Here is a 10,639-nt window from a genome sequence, read left to right on the forward strand (position 1 = left end):
CTGTTTCTACGGTAGAACCAGGCAGTTAACAGGCAGTAACCTCGGGAAGGAGCACAACCAGTTTTGCCTCGGGGATCTCTGCAACCTGTGCTACTCCCGAGACCATCCACCATGCCAGCTACCGGACAGGTAGCTGACATAGAGACAGACCCACCGCAAGAAGCGACCGGTCGCAAATTATCACTTGCACATGGACCCGCCTCCGCCCTAACACACACAATAGTGTAACACAATAGTGTTTAGTGTGTTCAGTGTGTAATATGTCGTCGTCGTTGTCCAGCACAAATTATGCTGTGAGTGTGCCTAAACTGAAAGGCCGTGAAAATTACGCAGAATGGGCTTTCGCGGCGGAAAACTTTCTTGTTTTAGAAGGGACTTCAGCGTACATTACAAGCGCGAAGCCGGAAGACACCGCTGTTGACGCGAAAACCAAAGCCAAATTAATCTTAACGATTGACCCGTCGCTTTACGTGCATATCAAAGACGTAACAACGACAAAGGAGCTTTGGGACAAACTAAAGAAATTGTTTGATGACTCAGGATTCACAAGGAGGATTAGTTTGCTGAGAAATCTTATTTCGATTCGTCTGGAAAATTGTTCCTCTATGACGTCTTATGTCACGCAAGTCATAGAAACTAGTCAAAAGTTGAATGGAACGGGTTTTAAGATTAATGACGAATGGGTCGGATCGCTACTTCTAGCTGGATTATCCGACAAATATTCGCCAATGATAATGGCGATTGAGCATTCAGGTATCTCTATATCTGCTGATGCGATTAAAACCAAATTGATGGATTTGGAAGAGGACAGTGGTGACGTAAGTGGAGCATTTGCAATGTTTCGGAAAAAACGGTTTGGTCACAACACTAGCGGGACCAAAGACAACAATGCTCATATGTCAACGTCAAAGTCAAACTCAAATTTTTCAAAACAAAAGATGATTTGTCACAAATGCAAAATGCCGGGTCATATTCGTAAATATTGCAGATTAAGTGATAACAATAAGAGTTCAACTGATAGTAAGTCGCAAGAACATAAACAAACAAATGCGTTCAGTGCAGTGTTCATGAGTTCTGATTTTGGGAAGGACGAGTGGTATGTTGACTCGGGATGTAGTTTTCATCTCACTGCAAACGAGAACTGGATCAAAAACATGTCAAGCGAGCTTACTACGACCGAGATTGTAGTCGCGAATAAAGAAAAACTACCCGTGAAATGCTGTGGCAATGTAATGATTACGACATTTACAAAGAAGTGTGAATATGATGTCGAAGTTGAAAATGTTTTGTGTGTCCCAAGTTTGACAACGAATCTGCTATCTGTCAGCGAGTTAATTAAAAACGGAAACACAGTTAAGTTTACGAAAGTTGGTTGTAATATTTACAATAAAATTGGAGAGCTTGTTGCGACAGCGTGTTTGATAAATGGAGTATACAAGTTAAATGTCACTGAAGTTTTTGGAGCTGCTGCAATGGTGTCAGGAGAGACATGGCATCGTCGTCTCGGACATTGCAACAGTAACTACTTGAACAAAATGCAGGACGCCGTGGAAGGGCTCACACTTGACAGTAAGATTGATATTTCTAAGTCGTCATGTAAAGTGTGTTGTGAGGGAAAACTGACACGTTTGCCTTTTCCACAGAGTAACACCAAATCTACAGAGCTGCTCCAAATCATACACACGGATGTCTGTGGCCCCTTTCAAAATGTATCTCTTGGAGGTTCCAGATACTATATAGTCTTTGTCGATGACTATAGCCGCATGGTGCATGTTTACTTTGTAAAGAATAAAAGTGAAGCGTTTGATTGTTTTAAAAAATATAAAGCTTTGACAGAAAACCAACTGAATAAGAAAATTAAAATCCTAAGAAGTGATCAAGGTAAGGAATTCTGTAATAAAGATTTTGACAATTTTTTGAGTAAAGAAGGAATTATACATCAGAAGACAAATGCATATACGCCAGAACAAAATTCATTAGCAGAACGCTATCATCGAAGCATAGTCGAAAAAGCAAGATGCCTGTTATTTGATGCAAAACTGGAGGACAAATTTTGGGCAGAAGCGACTAATACTGCAGCATATATACTTAACAGGACTGTAGTGTCAGCTCTGAATGGTAAGACACCTTTTGAGATCTGGACAGGCAGAAAGCCAGATATAAGCCATCTCAGGATCTTTGGAAGTGTGGTAATGATGCATATTCCCAAGGAAAAACGGCTCAAGTGGCATAAGAAAGCCGAACAAGGGATATTTGTGGGATATCCAGATGATATAAAAGGCTACAGAATATATCTTCCTAGAATCAATGACATCACAACCAGCCGAGATGTGGTGGTGATGGAGAACCCTGTGCCAGCAGTTACCACAGTTGAAATTGAAGAAAAACCCATCTCGGAGAAGGTAAAAGATAGGATGTCATTGGATTCAGTGGGGGATGTTTCCAATATTTCAGGTAGTGAATATTATGATGGAGATGACACATATCAGCCAGAGGAAGAGGACTCTTCAGACTCAGCTTGCAGTATTAACAGTGTTGTGGAGGTCATCCCTGAGGTGAGAAGGTGTTCCGAGAGGCAAAGGCGACCACCAGAAAGGTATGGTTTTTCAAATACTTGTATAGGTACAGAGAGTGGAGGTGATACCTGTGAGCTTACGCTTGAAGAAGCGCTGGAAGGTCCAGAGAAAGCTCAGTGGTTGGAGGCCGTCCATGATGAACTGCAATCCTTTGATGACAATGAAGCCTGGGAACTCGCCGATGCACCCAAGGACAGCACCATTGTGAAATGCAAATGGGTATTACGTAAAAAGTATGACAGTGACAATTCAGTGAGGTTTCGTGCTAGACTTGTAGCAAAAGGCTTCACTCAGAAAGCCGGTGTTGACTATACAGAAACTTATTCACCTGTTGTCAGGCATACAACCTTACGGCTGTTGTTCTCTTTAGCAGTACAGTTAGGGTTAGAAGTTACTCACTTAGACGTAAAAACAGCCTTTTTAAATGGTGAGTTAGAGGAAACTATATATATGCAAATACCTGATGGTTTTGACTGCCCTGAGAGTTCTAAAAAGGTATTAAGACTTAAAAAGGCTATTTATGGTCTTAAGCAGGCTTCTAGGGCCTGGAATAAGAAAGTAGACACTTGCTTGGTTGAGAATGGTTATGCGAAATCCAAAATAGAACCTTGTCTGTATACAAAGCTTGATGGTAATCGCAGAACCATTGTCACAGTCTATGTGGATGATTTCTTTATTTTTTCAAATGATGACAATGAATGTACCTAAACAAGTCAAAGACATGTTATCAAGTCACTTTCAAATTAAAGACTTAGGACAGGTAAAGCAATGTCTAGGAATGAACGTTACATTTAATAAACTGGAAGGTTCAATCACTTTGAGCCAAGAAAAGTACATTGACAGTTTGCTGGAAAAATTTCATATGACTGATTGTAAAACTTTTGATACTCCAATGGAAAATAAGTTGCATGCTGATTCAAGTCAAAATTTTAACAATGAAGTACCATATCAGCAACTCATAGGTAGCTTAATGTACTTATCAGTTTTGACCAGACCTGACATAACTTATTCTGTAAGTTATTTAAGTCAATTTAACAATTGCCACACCAATGAACATTGGTCTTATGCTAAACGGATCTTAAAATACTTAAAGAAAACTAAGAAACTCGGTATTAAGTATTCTAAGAAAGGAAATTCAAAAATTGAAGGTTTTGTAGATTCGGACTGGGCTAGCGACACTCAGGATAGGAGGTCATATACTGGGTTTTGCTTTTTAATGTCTAACGGTGTTATATCATGGGAATGTAAAAAGCAAAGGACAGTGGCCTTATCAACTTGCCAGGCAGAGTACATGAGTATTTCGGAAGCTTGTAAAGAGGCAGTGTACTTAAGAAACCTGCAGTTCGAAATTACCAATAAAATGTATACTTTGAACCTGTTTAATGACAATCAGAGCGCACTTAAGCTGTCGTCAAATCCTGTGTTTCATAAAAGGTCAAAGCACATCGACGTCCGCTACCACTTCATTAGAGAGTGTGTTTCTGATAATTTGGTTAAATTGCATTATTTGCCCACAGCTGATATGCCCGCTGATTTGCTTACAAAAAGTTTATGTGCAAAGAAGCATTATAATTTTATAAAAGCCTTAGGTATGGTTAATGTTTAATTTGTTTTACTATTATTAGTGATAGTGGGGGTATTGTGTTTTTATAACTGAATAATAGCGCCCTCTATATAGTTATGGAAGATACTTGACGTAGGAAATGGCACCGTGGTTTATTTCCTTACTAACGTTACATTTTTAGGGTTCCGTAGTCAACTAAGAACCCTTATAGTTTCCCCATGTCTGTCTGTCCGTCCGTCCGTCCGTCCGTCCGTCCGCGGATAATCTCAGTAAGCGTTAGCACTAGAATAGAAAGCTGAAATTTGGTACCAATATGTATATTAATCACGCCGACAAAGTGCAAAAATAAATAATGGAAAAAAATGTTTTATTAGGGTACCCCCCCTACATGTAAAGTGGGGGCTGATATTTTTTTTCATTTCAACCCCAACGTGTGATATATTGTTGGATAGGTATTTAAAAAAAGTGAATAAGGGTTTACTAAGATCGTTTTTTGATAATAATAATATTTTCGGAAATAATCGCTCCTAAAGGAAAAAAAAAGTGCGTCCCCCCCCTCTAACTTTTGAACCATATGTTTAAAAAATATGAAAAAAATCACAAAAGTAGAACTTTATAAATACTTTCTAGGATAAATACTTTTCTTCTTTTCTTATTTTGAACTTGATAGGTTTAGTAGTTTTTGAGAAAAATACGGAAAACTACGGAACCCTACACTGAGCGTGGCCCGACATGCTCTTGGCCGGTTTTTTGTATTATATTTTCTGATTAATCGTCAAACTCAATTTGAAAAATGCTCTTGAAACATATTATTTTTGCACACTCACTATATTTTCCTCCTTCAAAGGCTTAAATCTTGTTACAGTTAATGAACAAACTTAGCGTCTCATTCTAATTAGGCACTACCGGCTGAGAGGCAGATAGTGTTTTATTAATCGAATTTGATGTTACGCGATAGCGCCAACGCCATTTTACGTTTACGAAATATATGGGCTACTTAATATACTCTGTCTTATTCTCACAGTAGAAGATTCGGTATATTTTTAGAGATACGTACTGTAGATTTTGACGACCGGTCTGACTCAGTAGGTAGTGACCCTGCCTGATAAGCCGCGGTCCTGGGTTCGAATCCCGGTAGGGGCATTTATTTGTGTGATGAGCACAGATATTTGTTCCTGAGTCATGGATGTTCTCTATGTATATAAGTATGTATTCATCTATTTGAGTATGTATATGGTCGCTTAGCACCCATAGTACAAGCTTTGCTTAGTTTGGGACTAAGTTGATCTGTGTGAGGTGTCCCCAATGTTTATATTTATTTATTTTATGACTGATCTCGCCTAGGTGGTAGTGTAACCCTGAGAAACTGAGAGCTCAAGATTCGAATCCCGGTACATGTAAGTAAATGCACTTTTAGTTACAGAAAGTAGTTCTGAATTATTAGATGTTTTCAATTCAAATTATTTTGGGTCAATAGAATGCGCCTATAATATAGTCCGTGTAATCGTATTTTAAACCTTAACTAACTTCATTCTTTTGCTTTATTGCTCCGATATTTACGAGTACGTAATCATTCGTACGTAACTCAAGGTGTTTGATATCAAGGCATTTTACTGCAATCAAAATGGTCTTATCGGCATGTTCCTTTCAGTATTCATTATAGAGTGAGACTACCTCACATCAAAACTCAACAGAAATGAGGGCAAAAAAGAAGCTTGTTATTTTGTTTTCAAACATTTTATTCCAGTTAATTAACGCTCGAAAACGGAGTGAAATGACAGGCTTCATTGTTGACGGATTTTTATCAGACATAGAAAGTTTCCCTTTCGCTGTGTACATCAGCAAAAGTTGTAACCTATATCGGAATTCAAGCTGTGGGGCATCGATACTGAACCAAGTAATATTGCTAACAGCAGCGCATTGTTTTAAGAACTGTGATCCGTTTACAGTGAACGCTTATGCTGGTTCCATACGTAAACATCAAGGCTTTAAAAATAAAGTTTTAAGTTTCAAAAAACATGAACATTACAATCAAGTCAGTCATATGAATGACATTGCTCTTTTGAGGTTGGAAACTGAATTGGTTTTTGGGAGAGCAGTGAAAAGAATAATTCTGATGAAACATCCACCTAACAATACAAAGGCTGTTGTAGCTGGTTGGGGCTGGATAGATGTAAGTTAACTTCCTTATCCTTAAATACTCCTAAATATAAAATTTTATATCTACATATAGAGAATTTCAGATCAATATTTCAAACACAAGCTATTAAAATTATGTAAAGTAATGGCCCTAGTACACTTCCTTGTAGGACGCTAAAATTTTTTGGTCTTAAATTGACGTTGACATTTTACGTACTGATAAGTGATTTTAAAATTGAGTACACAATTTGGATGTGGATAATAAAGTAATATCTAAAGCATTTGTTACATTCCTGCCTTTGTTTTTCAGTCTAAAGGTACAAGAGGTGACGTCCTAAAACATGCTCCCCAATTAGTGTTAGATCGAGAACAATGCGCCAGCCGTCTGGGCAATACCGAAGTACCAGAGGGAATGATTTGTGGAGAAGATACAGACAATGTCGGGTATCCTGAGAAGTAAGTTCATAAGCTAGTTGCCAATTTTTTTATAATATTTCGTTGATAGTATCATCGCCACCACTATTTTAATTCTTATTTCAGGATTGAAAATTATTTACAGCAATGTCAAAGAATGCCATGCATTTCAATTTCATTCTGCCTCGGGCATTTTTGTTGTAAACGAGTACTATAACAGTTTTACTGTTAATCATTATCCTCCTTGCGTTATCCCGGCATTTTGTCTTCGGCTTACGGGAGCCTGGGGTACGCTTAACTAATCCCAAGATTTGCCGTAAGCATTAGTTTTACGAAAGCGACTACCATCTGGCCTTCCAACCCGAAGGGTAACTAGGCCTTATTGGAATTAGTCCGGTTTCGTCACGATGTTTTACTGCCAATATTAAATACTTTTTCATACTTCTTTACAGGGGAGACTCCGGTGGTCCCCTCGTCGTCAACAAAAACATTCAGATCGGGATCGTTTCCTTCAAAAGAAGAAGATACACGAATAGCACCATCGCGTACACCTACGTGCCATACTTTTACGACTGGATAGTTAAAAATGCAAGGAAATTGTATTGCAAATACGAAAGCGAGACGCTTGATATGCAGGGTTTTTCTACTGATGTGTCACATTGTGATCTAGCTACTCGTAGGGGTTACTTGAAGTTCCGCTGATTATAAATGTTTCGGAGTAGTAACAAAATTATGGACTTAAATGTTATCAGAAATAAATCGCGACTTATCCTTTATCCCATCATCATAGTCATTATCATTATAAGACCTTTGACGTTTTTACAGATACTTTAAGAAGTACCTATTTTTCCTTCGATTTTTTTTTACTGGTGAATTTACTTTAAAAAATATAACAATAATACGTCAAATAGACCATAGCAAAAAAAAAAAGATTATAAATCTAAAAGAGGCTGCTTAAATTCCACAATATTAGCAAGAGTGTTGAAAAATACTTTGAATAAAGAAGATTGTAGGCACCAGGTGGCGCCACGGGGCGGTAATGGCCAATCACACGCCGGCCTGGCTGGGATCGCATCACGCTGTACATTTGAGCGATATGCACGCTTAAAATGCCTTGTGCGACATTTGAATTTAATCCAAAAGGAAAATATGTTACTTAGAATTGAGTATTTAATGTAAATTATGATTAATGTGGCTTTGCTTTAGAGTAGACCCTAACTCTTATGCTTCAAGTTTGCAAGAATGCTCCTATGTGGTCTTTTGCGTCTAAAATTCCGAAAGAAATACTAACGTTCGGGTATATTTACCTACAAGGAAAGACTTACTTTAACATAGTGTTGAGTTTGACCCAGGTACCTATTTGTTTTGATTTTTTTTTAGTTGATTAAATGGATAGCTACCTATACCTATGTAAGAAAGTAAGGGTGTGTACTATTTTTTACAGGTCTGATTATTAGTTCCTGTAGACATAAATTTATTCATTGAGTATTATTGTAGCCCCGTTAATTGTCTCGATTTTATTTTGCCAATTTTTTTACGCGAGTCAAAGGACTAACTGACATGTCGGTGTCGTACGTCAAACTACTAGTCAATCGGCTCCATAAGGAGCACAGTGTGGCAGGATTAGGAATTTGCCACAGAATACGACATATTACGAAAGAGATTAAGAACGTTTCAGACTAATTAAAATCAGTATATTATACTTCCAATCAACTCTGATTAAAGTGATTAATTACTATGATGATCATAAAAGTATAATTTCATGTGTTTGCGGATTCCTTCAACAATTATTGCAACGTCTGCATTTGACATTCTAACTTTAAAATGTTAATCAGAATATTAACATGTTTATGTATATTAAATTTAACAGTAACAAAACGTGCGAAAGACGTAATGGATCCTTTCATAGTAGGTGGCAATTTTTCCATCATAGAAGATTTTCCACACGTCGCATTTCTTCATATAAAATGTAAAAAAGTTGGTGCTACTTACTGCGGAGCTTCAATCGTGAATCAAGTTATACTTTTGACAGCTGCACACTGTCTCCACTCATGTTCAGATAAACATAACTTCTCCATAAGGGCTTATACAGGAAGCGTACAAAAATATAAAGGTCGCAAGAACATAGTGGTCGGTTTTAAAGTTCATGAAAATTATATACATAAAAATTTTACTAATGATGTTGCTATGTTGGTAGTAAAAGATAATATCAGATTTGGGAAAGCTGTGCAGAAGATTACTTTGATGAAACAGTTACCAGAATACAAAATCGCTGAAATTGCTGGATGGGGATGGATAGATGTGAGTACTGTCTTTCTATAATTACCTACTATAAAACAAAGTATCCTGCCGCTTCTGTCTCTCTAGTTGCCTGTTAGTTTACAATAAACTAGATACAGCATAATTAGAGTATTATGGTTGTCTTGAGCGTGTAAATTGTTAATATTTAGTGTCTATTTGGTGAAATAGTTACGATATTTAAGTATTTGTTAGTCAATAGGGACCAAATTAATGTTGCATGTATGTATGTATTAATGTTGTTGTGCACGTACGTTTTGAAATGTTAACTTTCCAAACTGGTATTATATATAAGTTTAGTATTGTTATGATGCTTTAGGACCAAAGCACAAAGACCGATCTTCTGAAGTTTACCAGCCAAGAGATTCTGAGCAATGAAGAATGTTTAAAGAAAATACCAGGAATACCTCCTGGGACCATTTGTGGACACAATCCGAGTGGAAGTCATCCTCAGAGGTAGGAAATCACTATCACTTCACTATGAGTATCACATCATTATCACGACAGAATTCACTCTCATGATTTTCGTAAAAAGGACGGTAGTTACAAATACCCAAAGCAACTTATTTGGTAGTAAAAGTCACCCCCCACATTTTATCTGTGTATCTGTTTACTTATTCGCGATATACTCATCATCCCATCAACTATGTACCACACTGATTTTCATACAGTTTTCGTCTATGAATATTCTTGTCTTTGTGGGGGGACAGATGGCCACAGATAGGAGTACTTTATTACCTACATTTGATAATAAATTATTGTAACTATCGGCGTACTTAATCGATTTTGGTCAGTAGCAAAAATGAAGGTTTTGGTTGAAGGAGACTTCAGCGTTAAGAATTTTTAACGCTAACAGATTGTATGATATCCCTATTATAAACTTATTACGAGTAAACATGTTGTATTGCGCATGTGAGGAACAAAATATACGAAATGCGTCAAAATTAAAAGCACGTTTACACAATCCTGACAACACACCAAAAACAACCTACGTAATTTGGTCGGAATCATTGTTGACCACCAAACTTGACATGCTGCTCTCAGATAAAGTATCTAAAATTTCTTACATACAATTTGTATTTGCAGGGGAGACTCCGGTAGCGCACTTTTGATACACAAACATATACAAATTGGTATCGCCTCCTTCTTCAAAAGGAACTTATCAAACAAAACTTTAATATACACCTACGTCCCATACTTCTACGATTGGATAGACAGTACTGCAAAAGATTTGTTCTGCCAACATAAACATATGAAGATTAAGGAAAAAGAAATACCGCATATTTGTAATTGTAGCTGTAATCATAATGTGAATAAGAAGGCTAGATTTTGATAATAATTTGGATTATCAACATGAGTTGTATTTGGTTAAGTATTCAATAAATATGAACCTGAACTGAAACCTGACTTTTATAACCTTTATATATAATTAGCTTCTGCCCATTTTGCGGCTTGCAAACGTAAACCTATAAAAGGCAAGCACCCAATCCCTATTCTTATCCCCGTCCCTATTTCTATCTTTGTCCCCGTCCCCATCCCCGTCCCGTCCCGTCCCTGTCCCCGTCCCCGTCCCGTCCCGTCCCTGTCCCCGTCCCTCCCCTATCCCTATCCCTATCCCTATCCCTATCCCTATCCCTATCCCTATCCC

The 10,639-nt window shown here is 37.5% G+C and overlaps 2 protein-coding genes across 2 annotated transcripts; both read left to right on the forward strand.

The window, feature by feature from the left end:
• The first annotated feature begins 5,791 nt into the window (after window positions 1-5,791).
• Window positions 5,792-7,769, forward strand: LOC125227558 (trypsin delta-like). The gene is made up of 3 exons (XM_048131897.1): window positions 5,792-6,313; window positions 6,590-6,735; window positions 7,146-7,769. The coding sequence occupies exons 1-3, from the start codon at window positions 5,837-5,839 to the stop codon at window positions 7,393-7,395; spliced, it is 873 nt and encodes a 290-aa protein (XP_047987854.1). The 5' UTR covers window positions 5,792-5,836; the 3' UTR covers window positions 7,396-7,769.
• A 704-nt stretch (window positions 7,770-8,473) lies between these two features.
• LOC125227595 (mast cell protease 1A-like) lies at window positions 8,474-10,393 on the forward strand. The gene is made up of 3 exons (XM_048131936.1): window positions 8,474-8,994; window positions 9,311-9,447; window positions 10,078-10,393. The coding sequence occupies exons 1-3, from the start codon at window positions 8,518-8,520 to the stop codon at window positions 10,322-10,324; spliced, it is 861 nt and encodes a 286-aa protein (XP_047987893.1). The 5' UTR covers window positions 8,474-8,517; the 3' UTR covers window positions 10,325-10,393.
• The last annotated feature ends 246 nt before the right edge of the window (window positions 10,394-10,639 follow it).

Source organism: Leguminivora glycinivorella, chromosome 6 (assembly GCF_023078275.1).
Source record: "Leguminivora glycinivorella isolate SPB_JAAS2020 chromosome 6, LegGlyc_1.1, whole genome shotgun sequence".
Classification (NCBI taxonomy): Eukaryota; Metazoa; Arthropoda; class Insecta; order Lepidoptera; family Tortricidae; genus Leguminivora; species Leguminivora glycinivorella.

Coding starts and splice junctions, on each gene's coding strand:
- LOC125227558 (XM_048131897.1), top strand. CDS start 5,837: ATGAGGGCAAAAAAGAAGCTTGTTATTTTGTTTTCAAACATTTTATTC. Junction 6,314..6,589: donor CTGGTTGGGGCTGGATAGAT/GTAAGTTAACTT, acceptor TTTGTTTTTCAG/TCTAAAGGTACAAGAGGTGA. Junction 6,736..7,145: donor AATGTCGGGTATCCTGAGAA/GTAAGTTCATAA, acceptor ACTTCTTTACAG/GGGAGACTCCGGTGGTCCCC.
- LOC125227595 (XM_048131936.1), top strand. CDS start 8,518: ATGTTAATCAGAATATTAACATGTTTATGTATATTAAATTTAACAGTA. Junction 8,995..9,310: donor CTGGATGGGGATGGATAGAT/GTGAGTACTGTC, acceptor ATGATGCTTTAG/GACCAAAGCACAAAGACCGA. Junction 9,448..10,077: donor AGTGGAAGTCATCCTCAGAG/GTAGGAAATCAC, acceptor TTGTATTTGCAG/GGGAGACTCCGGTAGCGCAC.